The sequence below is a fragment of the Protopterus annectens genome, chromosome 6.part0 (assembly GCF_019279795.1).
Source record: "Protopterus annectens isolate FY-2018-M chromosome 6.part0, PAN1.0, whole genome shotgun sequence".
NCBI classification, from domain to species: domain Eukaryota; kingdom Metazoa; phylum Chordata; order Ceratodontiformes; family Protopteridae; genus Protopterus; species Protopterus annectens.
Window position 1 is genome coordinate 374,584,233 of NC_056737.1, and position 21,526 is coordinate 374,605,758.

Below are 21,526 nucleotides of genomic sequence, written 5' to 3' on the forward strand. Positions count from 1 at the left end.
GAGACTATGCAGAACTCAAGGCCTACTGAGACTATGCAGAAGTCAAGGCCTACTGAGACTATGCAGAAGTCAAGGCCTACTGAGACTATGCAGAAGTCAAGGCCTACTGAGACTATGCAGAAGTCAAGGCCTACTGAGACTATGCAGAAGTCAAGGCCTACTGAGACTATGCAGAAGTCAAGGCCTACTGAGACTATGCAGAAGTCGAGCTTTGGGAACAAAAGATCACTTCAAATTGCTGGAAGATGAAACAAAATACTGGTCGTTTTTTTTTTTCAAAAATTTCTTTATTGCAGTTTTTAAGGTTACAACATACGAGACATTTGACAACAAAAAACACACCATACAACAAAACATAACCTATATACAATATATACAAAGAAGTCACTTCAATAATTCAATACTTTTGTACTAACCACTTATTCTGCAGTGATAAGAAGAAACAAAACAGTAACCATTAGCTATTTAGGGGGATATTACACATACAAGGGAAAGATAAATTAAAATCTTTACGTAGGGTACAGCTATTTGTGAACAGCTTATCAACAAATATTTATAAAATGACAATGATAATAAGGTTCTAAATATAAAAACAAAATCCAAGGCAGGTACCAAACAGTACTAATAAACGAAAAAAAAGTACCAGGTCTTCAGCGAAGATGCACCAAAGGTTTATTGAGCAGCAGGTAACACAAACAGCGACAGCCACCAAACACAGTGTAATACGTAGCTAATACAACCTCCACGTTTCATCAAAAACTTCATCAGATACAATACATAAGAAAAAAACACTAGTTTAAATACTCACACCCTAAAAAAACAACCAATAAAACACCTTAATTAATTAATTCCAATTACCTCAGTGAAATGCATTTAGTACAGAATAAAATATAGTTAGTACAGAATGAAAATAGCAGCAATCAAATTTGTAAATAATGTATGTACATAAAATACTAAAATATTAATACAATAAAAATATCTGTGAAACTACCTAATACATATGTATATATTTAGTAATTAAAAACAATCAAATAAATAAATATATAATATATAATATAATACCATACTTCCCTCTACTGGTGTTAACAGGAACTACAATCAGAAAAATGTATATATATATATATATATATATATATATATATATATATATATATATACACACACACATATATATATATATATATATATATATATATATATATACATACACATATATGTAAATAAAAGGGATGTGTGTATATATGTATAAGGTGCATTCAAAGCATAAAATACCAACATAAAGTTATAACTTTGCTGATCTTAACTTCAACACAGGGGCTAATGAAATCAAATCATTGATACCTGGATATTTATTAGATTCTAACACTATCTGCCAATAAAGCTCCCTGTATTCTACCAGCGTTTCCCACATTCCACCTCTAGGATCCGTTGGAACAACTTCCAACACAAAGAACTCAAAATTTGCTTCCTTGCATGTAGTAGTGTGTTTATAAAGGGAATTAGTTTCGCATCTTGTTCTAATATCATATAGATGCTCATAGATTTGCTGTTTAATCTTTCTCTCACTTTTTCCTATATAAAATGCCTCACATTTTTTACACAAAGCAATATAAATAATTCCCCTAGTATTACAATTCACAAATTATTTTACTGTTAGTGTTCTTTGCCGAGCCACTAAATGACAAGATTCACCTGTTTTTAAATACTTACAGTAACCACAGGCTCCACATTTAAATACACCTGTTTTTTTCTTACTGTATTTGTTATTATTGTTGTAACACCTACTATCACTACCCCTTTCTAACAGACCCTTTATGTTGTTTCCTCTTTTGCAGATATATTTAATTTCATTTTCAAAAATAAAATCTAAATCAGATACCTTGGCAAAATTTTTCCATTCTCTGTCAAAAATTTTTTCTTACAATACCAGATTGTCCATCATAGGTAGTGATTATACCAGATGTATATCCATTATCACATTTAATGTTGGACACAACGGGAGGCACTATATTTTCACATTTGCCCAAAATGCAAGTTCTTAACATAGATAGATTTTTTATTTAAATTTAGGAATAGAAGAGCCCTAGGATTGCACCCAAGTGTCTTAATTTGCTCATACCAAATTCTAGACCTTAAGGGGGACCATATTTATGTTTGATTTGCAACTTAAAACGACATAGACTATATGCATTTATAATACTATAATACAGTTTAAAATCCGATAACCCTAATCCACCTTTAGATTTAGGGAGTATAAGATTTTCATATTTGATTCTAGTAGCTTTGGAATACCAAATAAATCTGGATATAGTTCTTTCCATATCTATAAAAAATGTTTGGGGTATAATTGTGAAGGTAGCGTTCATTTGGAAAAGAATTCTTGGTAGCAGGTTCATCTTAACGACACTACCTTTCGATAAAGACATGCTGATATTTTTCCATCTGTCCATATAATTTTTAATAGTATTCCAGGTGTGAGTTAAATTATTTTTAATGATGTCACTAAAATTAGGAGTATATATTACCCCCAAGTATTTTAGTTGATAAGTTAGTTTAATCTCGCTCTCCAGAAAGTAAAGCACATGTCCAATGGGATTTAGTGGGAAGAGATGCGATTTGTTGGGATTTAGTTTGTAATTTGAGATCTCTGAGAATTTGTCAATGGCTGCCAGTATTTTAGGAAGATCTGTTGTGGGGAGTTGTGGGTATATATTTAAGTCATCATCAAATGCCGAATATATAACTTTAGTATTTAATACTCTTGGAATGTGTAGAAAAGATTTTTGTGATATAAACAGAAGTAGGGGTTCAAGATATAAATTAAAGCGGTAGGGAGAAAGTGGACACCCTTCTCTTGTGCCATTTGAAATGGGGATAGGTTTTCATCTATTATTGTTTATCTGAATGGAAGTAGAGGCCATCTGATATAAGAACTTGAACTTTATTAATAAATTCTTGAGGAAATCTGAATAAAGGCATAAAATTAAATAAAAAGTGTAGAATTACTCTGTCGAAAGCTTTGCTAGCATCTGCGGCAATAACGTATTTAGGATGTTTGTTTTAAGTAATCTGATAGCCGTGTCTAGTAACAGAGTGTTATCGCTTCTTTGCCTATATACCATGAAACCCAGCTGATTATGAGATATTAGAGGGGAGTATATTTTTCAACCTGTTGGCTAAGATTTGGGCAAAGATTTTAGTCGGTGTTTATGAGAGCTATTAGTCTATAATTAGTCGGGTCCATCGGGTCAAAATTTGGTTTACGTAGAAGGATGGTCTTGAGTTATTTATATACATGTCTGTTATCCCATGTTGTATTATATAATTATATACTTTAAGTAGGAGTTTAGAAACAGGTTCTGAGAATATTTTATAAAATTAAGAGGTGAATCCGTCAGGTCCTAGAGATTTACCTGGCTTGAGATTTTTTATTGCTTCTTTTAACTCTGTTAGGTGAAGTGTTGCCCCTAAAAGTTTTTGTTATTCTTGCGTAACTTGTGGAAATTTTAGGTTCTGAATGAACTCTTTAAATTTTTCATTTGAGGGTGGTAAGTGCATGTTGTACAGCCTTTTATATATGTTCTCAAATACATTTAAAATGTCTTGGTTTTCCTGAATTATGCGTCCTTCTTAATATAATTGATTCTTGGTGGGCCACTCAATATTTATTAGCCTGGCTAAAATATTGAGGGTGTTTGTGCCCATTCTGAGTACTGATATAAGGACCTGCTTTCTAAAAAAGTTAATTTTTCTAAGCAATGTTTACGTAGTTTTTGTCATTCCATACATTTTACTTCTAATTCTTTTGAATATTTTTGTTGTAGTTCTAGTTCTGCTGACACAATTTCGATTCTAGTGTGGTTTTGGTATTATAGTAGTTTTTCTTAAACCAGGCAGATTTTTGAATTATGACACCTCTAACAACTGCTTTAGCAGCTTCCCATTGCTTATCAAAAGATATTGGAGTAGTTATGATTTCTTCATCTAACTGAATGAGTATGCTGTTTCTCTCTTTTGCTACCTGCTGTTTCTGAATAATTTTTGGATTTAAAGTCCACTTATTGAAGTAAGATATGTTCTGGTTGAGATTTAGTAAGTTTATGAATAGACTGATTTTTGAATGGTCTGAGAAAGATCTAGGTGAAATGCAGTATTTTAATTTATACGACCAAAAGAATTGAGAGATTAGGAAGGCATCTATTCTTGACCAAGATTTATGAAATGTAGAAAAGAAGGTATATCTAGATATCGTTTTGTCATGCTGGAAGTTCTCATACGGATCGAATAGATCGAAAGTATTTTGTAGTTCACTAAGGGCTATTTTTATGCTATGCGGTTGCTTGGTTTCTTTATGGGATCTATCTTTGTCAGGCTCCAGTAATGCATTCCAGTCTACAACGTTTATATATAAATGGTTATGGAATTCAATAAGTAAGCTAAAGATTTCATAAATAAAAGTTTGTTGGTTAGAGCAGGGACTATAGATATTTAGGAAAAGTAATGGTTTATCTATGCTATGGTACTTAGAAGTAAACTGCCATTTAAGTCAGTTTTCGTGGAAACAACTTCCCCCTGATATGTTTTGTGAATAATAATAGCAACCCCTCTAGAAGTAGAGTTAGGTCCCACAACTACTATATGCTTGACCCATTTACTTTTTCTCGCCCTGTCCCAAAGTTGTGAGATCAGGTGAGTTTCTTGAAGAAAGGTTATCATTGTTTTACTTTGCTCTATAATATGCACGACTAGGTTCCTTTTACTTTTGCCTGAAACCTCCTTAATTTTCCATGAATCTAGAGATATAATTTCTGAAAGTTTAAAAAATATTTCTTGATTAGTGTTAATAAAGCATAATAAGCAACTGACATCATAAAGAGATACTGTTGTTTATTTGTGTTAGTATTTTCTGTATAGTGACTTCTGTTCTCCTACCCACCCCCATGAGTGCCTAACCACCCATCCCTCTGTAACGATAAATAAACAAAACTTATAAAACCAAATCAAAGGATATTTGTGACTGGATCTGGGTAAAAATCTTATAGAGCAGAGGGATGTCAAAATTACCTACTACTTTCCAAACTTACACAACCATATGCATCAACTCTGCATAGCAGCCTCCCTATACCCATATTCAGAATCTATTTTTTAATATCTTAACATTTTTAAACATATTTAGTATGTTAGCTAATATACTCTAAATACTTTGGATAGCCTTATAACTAAAGAAATATACTAAAACACCAATTAAGATCATTAGTTCTTAGATTAAGACCATGGAAGCCATAGAAACATCCCTATGTCATTTTGTTTTTAAGCTATAACAAGTCAGAAGGTGCATGAGTAGTTGCATACATATGCCTAATAAAGACAAAGTAAAGAAAAGAGAAAAAACATAGTACAATATATAGTCTTACAAGCTAAATCTATGAACAGATGAGATAATACTAGAGAGGCATTACTGAATATTACTACTGTCACTCTAACAAAACAAAATAATACTTCTATTATTCACCTTCAATAAATGTGCATTACAGATGTGTATCCTTTAGCTTATTTGCTTCCACTATATACAAGCATTTGCTTAGTAATGCAGCCTAAAAGAAGATGTTTTAACTGGATATATCAGTTCTATAATATTAGGAGACTCTTAACTATTCCTAGAGAAAAATACACATTCCAGTTGCACATTTTACCTTAAGGCATTTAAACAGAGCAGGTCTGTTTGAGGTGCAAGACCAACATCAAATGTAATATTGTAACAATGTCCACGGTGGTGCAGCGGTAGCCTTGTTGCCTCACAGCAAGAGGTTCTCCCGTTCGATTCTCGGCTGGAGTGCGGGGAGTGCCTTCTGTGTGGAGTCTGCATGTCCTCCCCGCGGTTGAGTGGGATTTCGAAAGACATGCGTAAATGGGCGTGTCTTCGTTGAAGGTTGACTGTCGAGCTGGCACCTCGGCGTTTGTGAAAGTCTACTGCCAATCATTAGTGGACCGGAGTTCCACTGTGGCGACCCCTAACCGGGAAAAGCCGAAAGACAAACAACAACATATGAACATGCAGCTGTTATCTAATATAATTCAGACTCTTCTTTAAATTTATAACTCTGCATTATATACACATGATTATATATAAGATTTCACCCAATAATTCATTTGAGAAGAAAACAGATGTTATATTCCACACAATCATCAGCTTAATATGGTCAAGCACTTTCATTGAAAAATCAGTCTGCATTGCACATTTAAATTAACTGTATTAACTTCAAAATTCTCTAGCTTGCAAATTAAGTACTCATAAGTCTATCTGCTTACATTTTGCTGCACAGGTTCAGTCAATACGTTTAGCAAGCAGTCTGAACACCTTTCCGATTATTTGGATGGATCTTTTCCTGGAAAAAAAAATGCAGTTTTATGTACAATACTGTACTTGTGACTCGTTTCTGCTGTTTAGATCCGTTCCCAGTAATGCACTGGGGCTCCTAGGTAGTTTTGATGATGAAATGAGTTGAAAGGTGACAGGTTATTGCAAACACTTGTGGCTGCATGGAATTGTGGGTAAAGGAACGTCGCAATGCCAAATGACCTCGTGGCCTACTCAGAAATGGAAAAAGAAACTGATTAAAGTATTTACCTAAAATATCGAAAAAGGCAGGATTCAGCCCAAAACAGAAGATGATGTCATTCAGATGTCTCACCAAAGGTGGACTGACTTTTTTTCAAGCTGGATTTACATTGTAGAGACGGAGAAATGTGACTTCCTTCTTCAAGCGTATCTATGAATATTTTTTCATTTTTATGGTAGAATATTAATGCAGTAAGTACTTCATCTGAAAGCGTGCATTTTTTTCTATCAGGTAAGCACAGTATTTATTTAGTTTCTGAATATTTTGCTTGACTTCAAGAGGAAGGTCTTGGCTTATTGCGATTCTGTGTCCTCTCCATGTCAAGGTTTTCTTGGTATTACATGCAGATAGTATTAGTTGTACATGGGCTGAATTAAGGATCCTGACATATATCTGTCTTGGATAGTCCATGTTTTGTGAGCGTCTTATGGATCTGTGAGCTCTTTCAATTATGTCCACCAGATGTTCTTTATCCTGCAGTAGTGTGCTTAGTATTTCTTTAATAATTGTGTTTAGCTGGGTGTTTTCAACAGACTGGTATTCCCCTGATAATGAGATTATTCTGTCTGCTTCTAAGTCCAGGACTTTGCTGCAATTCTGAAATAGTCTTTGCACAAACCTGTATAGTTTTATTCATATCGTGTATTTTCAGTTCAATGTCCATGATTTTTACTACATTTTGTTCTAATCTGAGCATAATATGGTCCATATTTGAGCTGAAAGCATTTAGTTTGTGCGAAAATCCTTGGACTTCTGTTTGCAGTGGCTGCAATGCAATTTTAGGTCTTCCAATGTTAATGCTTGTTCTTGCTTTGATCTAAGGACAGGTCGAGTCATTTGACTGAATTTTATTTGTTTTTAGCCTTTTTGACGAAATATCTTTTTCTGATGTAACTATATTTGATAGTTTAGATTTGGTAGTTACTGCTTCCATGTGCTCAGGTTGATTTTCAGTTTCCAACACTGATTTAGTTGTTTTTCAGATAAAATATAGTCAGCTAAACAAAGGTCCAGAAGGTTGTTTTTATTCTGGCAATTTTATGTTAAGACAAGTCCTTTTTTCCTTCTCTTTTTCACTCAGGCCTACTTATATGGAAGAATCCACACCATGTGGTTCAGGGATCTGACTGCATTGAGTATTATATTTCTTGCAAAAAAAGGTTATCCGACCAAAAATACAGCTGAAATATTTAAGCAGATTACTTGTTGCCTTTTCTTCTGTTGAAAAGTTGACAGTTTTCCTCAGGATGCGCAGGCAAAAGGTCAGATATTATTGAAAGTTAAGGGAGCTGCACAGCTAGAGTGCTCACTGGCCATCCACCATTTTGGAATCCATAAAAATACTGGTCATCCTACAGAATGCTGCAATGGACTATGAGATTCCAAGCCTCTAAGAAAACATTCACAAAGAATTACTCTGGGGAGGGACACACTACCAGTCAAAAGAGCTATGTAATCCCATAAACACAGCAAAATGTCACTAAAAGAGGTGTGATCCCATTACTGGGAGAAGCCTCTGCAGTCTCAAAGATTTGTCCTTTTCAGAAATGAAGTTCTGTACCTGAACCCTCCAAGAGAACTAACCTGGGAGGAGAGGACTACAAATAAGTGCTGGCAACAAAAAAAATCATCTCTACAGGTGAAATCCCAGACTCATGCCACTAAATTCCACAAAGTCTCTCAGTCCCCCCCCACCAGCACCACCACACACATATACACAAGAAGGTTCTGAAGGAAACTCACCCTGTGAGTTTAACAGAATAGCAACTCATGATTTGAGTTCAATTTTAATAAGACACTTTCTCAAATATGCCCCAATTTGCTGACCTGATACAAACTTGGAGGTGATTACATGATCTATTTATTTATTTGCATTTGGTTACTGGGAGTATCTAAATATGTAATGCAAGACTCTTTTCCATTGGAGGCCTAAAGAGAAAAGCTCCAAAAACATTTAGTGAGAGAAAAATATACAAAGATATTACACATTAGACCTTTTGCAAGTAGAAACAATATCTGAAGTACAGTGATTACAGATTTAACATAGGCTAGTTGTCTAGGGTGTGTGTGACACATACCAGTTATCAAAGAAGGAAAAGTGAAAAAAGGGGATTATGTAGTTATGGAAACAGTTGTAGAGTAGTGGGAACATGAGTACAAGAGCAGAAAGAGATCAAGAGTTAAATGTTGAAATGGATCCATAGTTTTTTGGAAGTGCACATGCACAACCTTCTAACACATGCACTCATTTGTGCAGTGTAAGTAATCTAGGTTCCTTGATGTAGACGATACACCTGTACTCCTGGCATGACCAACCAAGCAAACCAAGCTGTCTCTGTCCCACCAGGATGGGCAGGCTGGCAAAAGATGCTCACATCCATCCTCTTCTATCAGGTCCCTCCACTGCCCATGCTGCTATTTAAACATGTCATCATGAGTGCAGTCAGGCTTTATCCCTCTGCTCCACAAGGCCAGGTCTGTAGAAGGCTTTTTTTTTTATTAAATGAAGCACACAGTTTACAATCAGATAATTTATGTAAAGGTTCTAGAAAGAATATATAACAAAGGTGATAATCCTTTATGGAATCTGTCAGCCACAAGCACTCTTGTTGGTAACCTTTCCCAGGGATATTAGGCTCAGACAAATTTCCAAAATACAGACCTACTCACAATATAATGTAAAAGCAATGTTAAAGTAATAATGATTACAAAAAAAAAAAATCCCAAACATCATGCTGAACATAGATCTGTAGTTCCCAAGGGAGGTACCAACACATCAACTTCAGAACATACTGTATGGCAAAAAAAAGATGTAGCAACAATGATCCCTACAGTGGGATGTGTAACTTATACTCACATCTCACCATTTTGCAAGGTAGCATTGCAGATGTGGGCTCACCATGTTTGCACTTTACATAATTGAATCACATTCGAGAAATCAAAACACCCTGTGTAAGAGAAAAGTACAGCTTCCTACCAACTCAGCCTTTTCAGGCTATCATATGTTACAAATAAAAAATCAACAGCCTAGCTAAAGTCTTAGAAGAAGCAACAAACAGCATTCATAGCTTGACCCAAAGTTTCCTACCATGGAAGGAAGCAAGTATGACCCAGCACAACTAAATATTTAATTAGATTAAAAAAAATAAAAACAATGACTGATCCACATAAATTCAAACAGGCCAGAAAACTAAAATATGATTATTCCTCTATACTTAGTAATTAATGTAATCAGCATTAGTCTTTACCTCTCTTTAGTACCAAACTTAATGCCAACATCATCAATCTCCATTTCATTTTCAAAGTCAGCTTCTGTTTTTAATGTCCCATTTTCTTTTGCGTCTTCATACAGCAGCTCATAATTTCCATTTTCTAACGCTATTCTCCATGACATCCTTTCCAACACCTGTATTAGAAGACATCATTAATAAACATGTATGCTTCTACCCATAGGGATACTTCACAATGCCCAAGAAACTTCCTTACCTAAAAACTTCAACAACTTCTTAACTTAGACTCTTGCACTTAAACTACAAATATTGCCTCTGGTGCTAGTACACACAAAAACATGTGAAGTAAACTAGCAAAAGGGTACTGGCCATAAAAGAATACTGATGAAGGATGTATACCTGTAGCATGACTAATGACACAAGTTTATAATCGCTGATGTGAAAAGTGATAACAGATTTTACAGCATTCAGGTTATGTTCTTCTGAGCAGAGGAAAGGCTGGTTTGCTTCTGAAACTCCACCTGCAGCAATGTGATCACCGCATAAATACACTGTTGGCAGATGCCAACTTTAGTTTTTCTAGCAAGAAATTCTTAGCAAAATTCATGGTTAATAATAGTACAGTAAATACAATTCTATGCATAAACCGGAACTATATGCAATTAAAAAAAATCACTACATCCTTGTAATCATCTGAATCTTGCTCCATTTCTAAAAAGGGGTATGGTGGGTAGGTAATCTTATGGTTACAAGCTTCTCCTTCACAAAGGCTTTCATGGTTTGTGCTCTCATATAACTAACAATACCATATTTTGTTTTTTCAAAGGATGACACCTGTATCTTTCTTTATTCCTAAGAGCAGAAAAAAATCTGACATCCTTAAAATCAGCAGAATTGACAAGAGCAGCACTCATAAAAAGTACTCTGACAAGAAACTAATGTTTTTTACATCTAGAATTACAAACTGCAGAACTGTTCAGCCATATGAAGAATTTGGACATATTTAAATTTTGTATCTACTTCATACAATAAACATGTAGTCAGCGTTTCTTTATTTTCCTACAACGTCAGCAGGCCTGCCTGATGGCTCCGCTACCTTTATGTAATTGGCCCAATCATTCATTCAGTCAAGGGAGGGGTGACAGCCAGGCATTCTGGGGTTTGTCAGGAGTCTTACAACCCATATATCCCAGTCAGTGGTGTTAATCAGCCTATTGGTTTTCTCTATGGCAACAGTCAGGATGTAGGGAGTAGCCTACCCTCCTCTGTGGCATAGTGACAGTATGTGTGCAAAGCAAGCCCATGCTCAACAGGTGTTATACCTAATGCTCGATTCCTCTAGATGTCACCCAAGCAGCAAGCAACAGCCACCTCCTCCCTCTCATCCTCCTCACCCAGCTCTTACAGGTTCATCGGTAAGTACTAGGCTAACAGCCTTGTGGGCCATTTTAAGCCTAGCCAATTTCCTTTTGAGAGTTCAAATTAATCTATCCCATTTGGTTATTGACTGGCCTTACTCATCCCATTTTAATTATATATTCCCCTTAATGAGAATAAGTAGGATCATATCATAGTTAATTTGAAGCAACCTATGCATGGAATAAAGCATTTAGAAGCTGCACTTCTTCCAGCACTTGAGATGCTAATCACACTCAGGTCATCTGGGTCACAGTCAGGGCTTCATCTTTCTCTGCCACACATCCAGTGTAGTGTTTGCAATAATGTGGTCTCACCACACAATAACTGACTTGCACATGTGCATCCAAAGTAGCAGCAGCCCCCTCCTTTCTTTCCTACTTTATAAAATAAGAGTGGTTCAAAGATGTTGCACACATTAGATGTGTAAAAATAAGATTTAGACCTCAGGTTTTGCCATGGTAAAATAGTGTGTGTAGTTTCTTAAATACCAATGCTCGCTGTTCAGAAATCTTTCTGCATAAAGTTACTGCTATTAGGATAAGGATCTTCCAAACTGGGATCAAGACAACTGAATCCAAAGGTTCAAAGTTAAGCAAAATTAGTTCTACTCCTAAATTTCTGACCACTTCTGAAGACTAGCATAGCATGAATTAGCTCTGCAGACATTAACTTTTTACTGAGACAGAAAATCAATGCATGACCCTTACTGCAGCCGTAGATTTGCCTGCAAAGGGAAGGATGCAGAGATGGACAGCAAAGTTAACTGTAGAATTAATGTACACCATGACAGTTTTGACCTTCTAGGTGCCATCAAACAAGATTACACGCCTATCTGCAATTAGCAGAACTTTCAGAACTATAGGAGATGGAAAAAAGCTGCAAGAAATATGTCATGGCCAGTGGAATTCAAAGATCTACATACTTCTCAACTGTCCCAGATTTTGACTCAAATTTTAGCTCTGCCCCTCTTAAACACTCCTAAAACTGGTTAACATTTGGAGAAAGGCAATGCATTACACTTAAATTATTTATTAGTTATAGACTTCTTACTTCAGAAAATGTATATTGAATCAAATCATCTTATTCTGTTAATATCTCATCTCAAGTAAATAGTACTAATATTTTCAAATTTGTCAGATTATTCCTGGATTTGTCCCAATTTGGTTGAGATCTATAGGCCTAAACATTGGAAGTACAAAGGATGTGACTGTCAATATAAAGCGCATAGCAGTGATTGTAGTTAGAAATCCTCTTGGCTGATGTGACTGCAAGAAAGAATAATTTTCTAGGGACATTTAAGATGGCTGCACATTGAGAACGGGTTGATTAGAATGCCCCCGTGATGATAAACTCAGTAAAAGTTATCAGTTTGGGTACATTTCAGTTGTTGGTTAGTAATTAGACTGCATGGTTGCCAACAACAAAGAAATGTGGAGACAGTAATAGAAAGTCAACCAAAAAAAGAAGAAAAAAAATTCTGGCTGAGAAGACTCTTGCAGTTGTTCAGCAAAACACAGAACTTTAGAGAAGAAAAATTGAATGTACTCAAATGTGTTTAAAATAAGCAAAATACAGAAGAACTATAAAAATAGCAAAAGTCTGGAACGCAATATAAGAAACTTTACTAGTTCTTCAGATGAACTCAAACTGCAAAAATCAAAGGCTGAAATGAAAATAAACAGATTGGCTGAGCATGAAGCTTCTCAAAAAGTTTCAAAAAATGCTACAGTTAGAAGACAGTGTGCACAGAGAAACCCCGAGATTTTCTGTTGTACCCATTCTGAAAGGAACGGACTGCATTAATTTTATAAAAAGTACAGATAAGTAAGTGGGCAGCTGTTCCTGAGGGCATGTTAACTGAAAGGGCACATTGTGCATGCTCCAAAACTGGCCACGAGATAGCAGCCAAGGCCTAAATTAGTAAAGATATAATCATACCAGAGGAAAGTTACTCCTGACAAAAGGCAAAGGTATTTAAAACTGGGGACAGCAGAGTGCTTGTGGAAACTTATTCACTGTAGAAGAACGTTTATTCTAGCAATGAGAGAATGTCTAGAGGCAGCTGTGAGATAAAAGCTGCTGAATCTTTTTTTCTTCAGAATACTTTTTTGGAAGATCAAATATACTCTGGATACAGAACAGGCAGAGAAGTAAATAAATAAATAAAAAACTTAACCAAAAAGAATGAGCCAGCAAAGAGGAGAGGAGAGACTGCTTCTTATTCTGACAACAATAAAACCTGCAAAGACTTTGCCAGTGAAATCTTTTTTACTGTTGTATGGGAAAATGCCTCTGCAACAGAAAAAAAAAACAGTTGAATAGAAGAATCAGAAGTACCTTAAAACTGAACCACAGACTGCTGTTGGGAAATGAAGATGAGAGGATCGGGAAGAAGGAAAGCAACAGATGGGACACTATAAACCACTGACTCCATTAGATACAGGAATAGAAATGTGGCTTTGCAAAAAGTGACTGAGAAAGAATAATTTTGTTGACTGTTAAACTAGTGTTTGAGGTGTAAAGTATCTACCTCACTTTATGCAATTAATCTTTAAAATGACACTGAAGGGACTAAAGACGCAAGTACAAGTAAAACAGTATTTGTACTTACTAACATTTGCATAAAACTTAATGATGTGAAATTGCATGCTTGCTGTACTGTAAATCAGTTTTGTAGTGTGTTGTTAGGCGTATTTGAAATGTGAGGTGGCGGAGCCCTCACTGACTGCTGTACATGTTAAAGATATTAAAGAAAGAAAGAAAGAAAACTTTCTTAGTTGCAAGGTATCCAAGTCTGTATATTGAACAAGGTAAGAAAGGCCAGACAGAAACATGTTAAAAGTTGATATAATGTGATGCTGGGCGGGGGATGTAAAAGTTTATTGATCACATTATACGTAGAATCAAGATAATTTTCTCTGTTTTATATAAATGAATATCTACAATAATATCCGTTAAGCAATAACAGCCTTTGATTAAGCAAAGAGTTCAACTTTTGAAGCGTACCCCTCCAAAAAGGCTTGAAAGATGAGATAAAATTAAGAAAGGCATAGAAAATGGTAGTACTTTCTTGTAAGTGCAAAGTCATTAGTTATTTTTGCTATCAGTGAAGGTTTTAACTGTTAGAAAAGTCTACAGATGCAAGCAGTTAATCTTGAGAGAGCTGAACAATGTGTTCTGAGTGAAATGTAAAAAAAAAAGTATGCATCAGCAAAGTTACTAGCAGTTTTTTTTTTCCATTACCAATTTCCATATGAAGTCTGCAGGTGCCAGAAATTAACCATGAGAGAGTTCTGAACACTGACTTCTGAGAAATCTGTACATGGTAAAATATTATTAACATTTACAGAGCAGGTCAGTGAAAAACAGTTAAGTATGAAACTGCTGGAAGTTAATAAGTGGTACAAATCAGTTGCCTCCCAGGAGTCTTAGTACTTTAATGGACTTAATATAACAGTACAAAAATTAGTTTATCCATTTAAAGGTAGCCAGTGCACTTTCTTAGAGCTAAAAGGTAAGGTTTATTGAAAGCATATAAGCTGCTTTTCACATCTGGGAGAGGACTAGAAATAAAAAATTAATAGACAGCAGTTAGTGTAAGTGAGAATACAGCCTCTAATATATGCTTGAACATGGGTAACCTTAAATTTAGATTAGGAAATGTATGTGGGTGCATCCATTGATTTGAGGCAACTGCTCAACTTCATGCACTAAACATCACACAGTTTTGTGCGTTTTTTTCTAACTTAAAAGGGAATTAGGAATGGCGGTTCTGAAAATATATTTAGCTTTTGTTTGAATGTTTTCACTGAAGTAAAATGTCTTGAAAATGCGAGTTCAAATGAGAGACAAGATGATGCAACTACATAACAGATCACCCAGCCTATCAAACATTAGTGTGCATGTAATCTAAAAGTTGAAAGTATGTATTCAAAATAATTGTGCACAGTAGGTGAGAGACAGTACAGCTGTGTAAGCAAACTTACTATTATACAGACATCTGCAGAGATCACTGTTGCAGTAGCCTAATCTATATGGGCTATATCCTGCCACAGAAAAGACAACCATCTAGCTTCCAAAGCTTAAGGGCACCTTCCAAGCACCCTAACCACTACACAGCTAAAGCAGAATGTTACAAAGTCAGTGATTAGGGCAACAAACCAGAGTAACTAAGGCTTTTGGTTGAATGTTATGATAGTTAGGTACAGACTATGAAAAAAGGAAAATAAATAGCCATGTACTGTCAAAAACAAAGCAAAATGAAGGGGGGTGGAGGGAGGGAGGGTATTCCCATTGCAAGAGTGATCTATTCGAGCATCTACTGTTCTTGTAAGTTTACTTACACAACAGTACAATGCTCATAATTAGATCACTGTTGTACTACACTAACCTATACAAGTTGAATACCACAGCTGAGAAAGAAGGGGAGGAAGAAGAGCAGAGTCTAGAAGCCATTGGAGAACAGACCTAACAAAACCTGCTCTGGGTCTAAAAAAAGTCTAATTTGTAATTTTGTAGATGACCAAATTGCTGCTTCTAGAGTACTTCTAGATTCCTATTGCTATGGTAAAAAAAATATGAAGAGCCAACCATTTACAAATGGTCAGTTTTGTCACTGATTGTCCCTTTTTCTTACCTTCATAGGAAATGAACACTGATCAGAACTCTTGAAAGATTTAATCCTGTCAATGTAATACTTGTTGCCTGTGGACGTCAAGAGTGTGCAAAGTTCTTTCTCTCTAATTTTTTTGTTTCTGGAAAGAACACAGAATAGCCTGACTAAAAACTAAACTCAAATCACATTTGATATAAATGAAGGATTTGTTCTCAAACTTATCCCATCCTTGTGAAAATGAGATAAGGGTGACTCATCATAAGAGCTTATAACTCAGACTCTTCTTGCAAAATGGAGATCAAGGAGTACCACTGTTCTCCATGTTAACTTCAAATCACCCTCATGCAAGTTTCTCAATAACAAAGATCACAAGAAGGAGCCTCCTGTGTTCTAGGTGGATAAATAACAAAACCCCTTTCAAAAACAGAGTTGAGGCTGGGTAAAATGGGGGAGAGCATCACAAGACAGAGGTGGCCACAGGGTGTGTATTCATAGAAGACTAAGGCCAGAAGATAACTTGCACTAATATTGTAAAACCACAAGTGTCTGGTCCTAAAAAGGATCCATATTACTTTGGCACCAACTAAAAAATCTTTTCCACTTACTCGTACATGATTTTCTAGCAGCAGGTATCTTAGCCCTCTTTAATACCTGCTGCATGCCCTCAAAACAGGTGCCTGAAAGGTATTAAGAATTTTCCACATGTGAAGTCTGGCAAAAGGAATCATGAAAATTGTAGATGCCTTGAAACTCTGAACCTTGAGATACTGCTTGGCAGTTGTCCAAACTGATCAGAGAATATCAGAAACTGCTACATGTAAAATCATTTCTCCTGAAAAAGGAAAAAAAATCATGAGGGATGTATCCAGAATACATCCAAGAAACCCTATCCCATGAGATGGTGAAAGAGGGGCTTTGTCTATGTTCACCTGAAACCTTGGACTGAAGAGAAGATTTCTAATTCAAACTAGGCATTCTTAAAAAGCTGTAAGACAGTCTGTAAAAATAAGGTAGTCATCTAAATAACTGAAAATGTAAAAGCCCTGCAACCTGCAATAAGATATTATTGGTATCAGGCATTTTGTAAACACCCTTGGAATAACAAACATGCTAAAGGATAAGGCAAAAAACTTAAAAAGTAACCAGACACACACAATCTTACAAAAGTCCGAAATCTTTGAAAACTAGAATGTAATGTGATAAACCATCTTTTAAATCCAGTTAACAAAAAATTGAGATTGGGAATTAGATTAACAAACTGCAGAGAGCACTCTGAATTTGAGATTTTGATGTGAAGGTCTAGAAAAGGTCCCCAAGTTGCCTCTTCCTTTAGTACCTGAAGGATTATTGAATAAACTCATTGTTAGATTCTGAGGAAGGATTTTCTGACCTGTTGAAATAGCATCCGGCTGCCAGTTCAAGCTTTTCTGACTGATTCTCAAAACACAAGTGTCTGAAGTTATCTGACATCACAGAGGGAAGTGAAGACCTAGACTGTGGGATGTATGTATGTGTCTTTCGGCTTTTCCCGGTTAGGGGTCGCCACAGCGGAACTCTGGTCTGCTAATGATTGGCAGTTGATTTTTACGTGCCAAGTTGCTAGCCCTGACGCACAACCTTCAACGAAGGTACGCCCATTCATGCATGTCTCCACGCAGAAGACGCTCTAGCTGAGAATCAAACCGGACAGCGTCTTACTGTGAGGCAACAACGCTACCGCAGCACCACCACCGCGGATTAGACCTAGACTGTGGGAAAGTTTTACTGAAATACCAGGGTGTCGAAGGGCAAATACTTGAAGTGGCATATAGTCAGTCAGCCTTTTTGGATTGTCTTTGGTTTTAAAAGGAGCATCCCTGCTTTTTTAAACCCTCCTGCTACTGTTTTCTGAAATTTCCGTTTTCCTGTACCATGCTGTTTATTCTGTTTTCTATAACAGGATCCTGAATTGGAAAGAAAGTTCCTGTTATCTTTTGTTCATGAAGGGTTCAAAACTCTAGTGCCTACTTGAATTAACTTTCCTCTTTCATCAACAATCATAAGTTAAACAATACAGGATGAGACGAATAATACCTCTTTATCCAGGGCAGCATTCAGGATATCAGCTTTAACACCCCCCTGGTAAATTCTGGGAATACAGTCATGCAAACCTTCTCATCGTTTACCCACTAGAAACTGCAACAGATACAGCGACGGCAGTGTCCTTAGAACATTTTAAAGATTATTTGGTTACCAGAGGCACAGAGGATATTGAAGAATTCAAGAATTACTTAGTTTCTAAGGAAGGTAGATCAGCAATTTTTCATAGTATCAAAAGAAGTCAGCATAAACTTGGACATATATGAGCCTGACAGTACAATAATCTGAAAGCCAGGGTAAAGAGAAATGTTCTTCTCGCATCTATCAAATGCTTTCCCATCTTTGTCAGAAGGGATAGGGGTTTAGCTGCCAAAAGATGGTTTGACAAGGAAATCACTGTGGGGTCTGATCTATGGTTTGAAAACAGAAATTTTGTGGAATGGCTGAGGAGAATACAATTTTAGCAGACTTTTTGGGGACAACAGTTTGACTGTCTGGCAAACTGCTGACTGCCAAGAAAGCATATTCAAATCCTAACATGACAAGAGGAATACCTACCTGTAATAAGTCATATTTGATGGGATTACAGAATTTCTTTTTGATTCCACTGAAATAACTCTCTCTCACTCTGGCTATAGTATCAGAAAAAGACAACTCTTCAAGGGGTGAGGGGTACCTGAAGAAAATATTTTTTTCAGAATTTGATCTCATCTTTTAGCGAATGCACTTGAGAAATACAATACAAATCTAATTTCTGCCTCTTAGACTGGCAATCAGAATCTGAGGGAGAGGAAAATCTTTTCCTTTTAAAATTATGAAAGTCTTAGAATGTAAAATTGAAAGGCTTGAAATAAGCCCTTAGAAAAACCCAGCTAATCTTCCCTGTCCATCCTACATGAAACAAAAGAAAAATGCCAACCTTTGTTTTTTCTTTTCTTGCAGATTCCACCCCCACCCAAAACAAGACCAACTGAAGGATGGGCCCCCCTCCCTTCCTAAAAATCAAGCCATTTAGAATGCCTCCAAGGAACAGCATCATCTGCTCTATCTGACACACAGCAAGTGCATTTCTCCCATGAACTAAAAGGACAGCCAAACAGCTGCAGACAACATGCCTATCTCTTGGTCCGTAGTGTTTTTTAAGAGGCAACAAGTGCGGTCAAGAGAAATCAATGAGCTGCCTGAGGCACGAGAAATGGACACAGCAGAGGTGCTCATCGGCAACTTTTATATTAAGATGAAGCCGATTTGAAGACCAAAGACCTACAAACAATTTTCTTCTCCTTGCAAATGGGGGAGGGGAGAATCAAAGAGCCAGAGTCCATGTTCTACAGAAGAAAGTGCCAACCAAGTGAGTAGTGGAGTATTGAAGAGTCAGTTGTATAACCTGACTGAAAATTTAAAGTTTTGAGGAAAAAGTTTTAATGATGACCCTTCAAAACCTCTAGGTTTAGTCCCTAGATATAGTTTTTTTTTTTACAAAAAAGTAAAATGTTTTTACAGCAAAAGTAGCACTTTAACAGGAATTTCCCTACAGGGAATCCTGACTGAAAAAAAAAGCAATTTTAGAAGTTAGTTTTCAGTGACAGCCACTAAAAATATGAGTACTAGACTCCATCAAGAATTTCTGACAGAAAAGAGTAACTTTTCCTCACAAAAAAATGCAGAAAGAGGAAGAGCAGACTTGAAGAGCAAGAAAGCTGAGAAGGCTCGGCACCCTAACTAGACTTTATACCACTTTCTTGTGTTGTCCAGTAGAGAACGCACATGGAAAGCGCCTTAAACTTTGGAAGCTACTACAATAGTGATCTGATGAACATACAGCTTTCTATGATAATAGTTACTGCGTCCATATCATCATGAAATATAAATGGCTTTACATGTATGGATAAAAAGCAGAGTGTACTGAATTATATGAGCAAATTTATGTAGCAAATAGCAACGCTGCATGACACAATTAGATAAATATTAGCATATGATTTTCACTACATTAGGATTTCAGAGTAGACATTCACCAGAAAAACAGGGACAACGGGAAAAGGAAAGATATTATTGTTAAAGGGGCTCCAATATGATAGAAGAGGGGAAAAGACAATTGTAAAAAATGGACTCACCATAACGTTCTATCTGTGTTGTCAGTTTTCATTTATCCTCGACAAATAGGGTCTGGTTCCAAGAAAAGGAACCGACTTGTCTGGTACTACAGCTCGTGCTAGTAAAAAACACTTGAGCTTTGTCCTTACACCGAATGCTCCTCTCCCAATTACCTCATATAGAGTTTGCAGGAAAAAAAAAAAAAAAAAGGAAGTAGTAACCCAACAGTCGTCAAAGAGTGCATATCTGGAATCATACACCAGTAACACTAGTGGCAAAAAAGTCACTGTGGTCCATCAAAAATGACAAAGGGCCGGGGGAAGGAGGGAGGGGAGTAGATGATAAATGAAAACGGACAACACAGAATGTTATGGTGAGTGCATAACTTCTTTATCTGATGATGTAAATTTTCATTTTATCCTTGACAAAGGGGCAGAGTCCCCAGCTACCTAGGGAGGACTCGAGGAAGGTTAACCCTGAGCACAGCACAACCAAAAGTTGCTCTTCCCCTGGAGACCATATCTAATTTGTAATGAGTAATAAAGGTCTAAGGGGTAAGCCCAATTTGCTGCTGCACAAATATCATCCATGGAAGCTCTAGATTGAAATACTGCTGAAGTAGAAACATCTCATGTAGAATGTGCCCTTAAAGGTCTAGGTAGACTGATTTTCTTCTTATTATAGATAAACAAAATACACTCTCTGAGCCATCTGGCCAGCGTTACTTTGCTCACTGGTTGAGCAAGTCTTGTAGAGGAGAAGGACACAAATAATTGATCGGATTTTCTTATATTTTTGGTTCTGTGAAGACAGAAGCATAATTGTCTGTGAACATCTAATAAATGTAAGCAGTATTCACCTTTATTAGAGAAATCGGAATAAAATAGTGGTAAATGAATAATCTGGTTAATATTTGACTAACACAACCGTAGGTAAAAAGGATTGGTTCTTAGTGAAACTCTATCTTTGTGGAAAATCAGATGAGGTCTAAAGCCTCTCTTTCCACAATTCTTCAGACAGAAGTTATTGCCACTAAGAATATAGTCTTCCAGGACAAAAACTTTAGATCACATTTTGCTGTCAGTAGTACTAAGTTTAAATCCCAAAGAGAAGTATGACCTTTGTATAATGGTTTTAACAAGAATATTCTTTTTAAGAATGCTTTACAAAGTTCATGAGAAGCCAAAGAGGACTCTCCAAAGCCAATATGGAAATTAGAAACAGCTAACTGAATTTTCACGGTAGCTTGAGTCTATCCTGTTTCGAAAAGTGAAGCTAAAAATTCTAGGATCTTATCAATGGGTGCTGAAAAAGGATCAACATTCTTGTCATGAGCCCCAAAAAAAATCTTCTCCATTTATTAGCATAGAGTTTGCGTATATCTGGGTTTATGCGAGGCCAAAAGAATATGGCATACCGGAGAAGGAAGCCTGGCTATTAATGTAAATGGAGAAACCAAGCTGTCAGCT

General features: G+C 36.2%; 1 protein-coding gene across 2 annotated transcripts in view; it reads right to left on the reverse strand.

Moving 5' to 3' along the window:
- BAZ1A (bromodomain adjacent to zinc finger domain 1A) overlaps nt 1–21,526 on the reverse strand; it is a 3,222,221-nt gene that overhangs the window by 446,479 nt on the left and 2,754,216 nt on the right. For both annotated transcript variants that reach the window (XM_044074116.1, XM_044074115.1), the window contains one exon: nt 9,869–10,026. In XM_044074116.1, the coding sequence (XP_043930051.1) occupies nt 9,869–10,026 (158 nt within the window). The remainder of the gene's footprint in view (nt 1–9,868; nt 10,027–21,526) is intronic.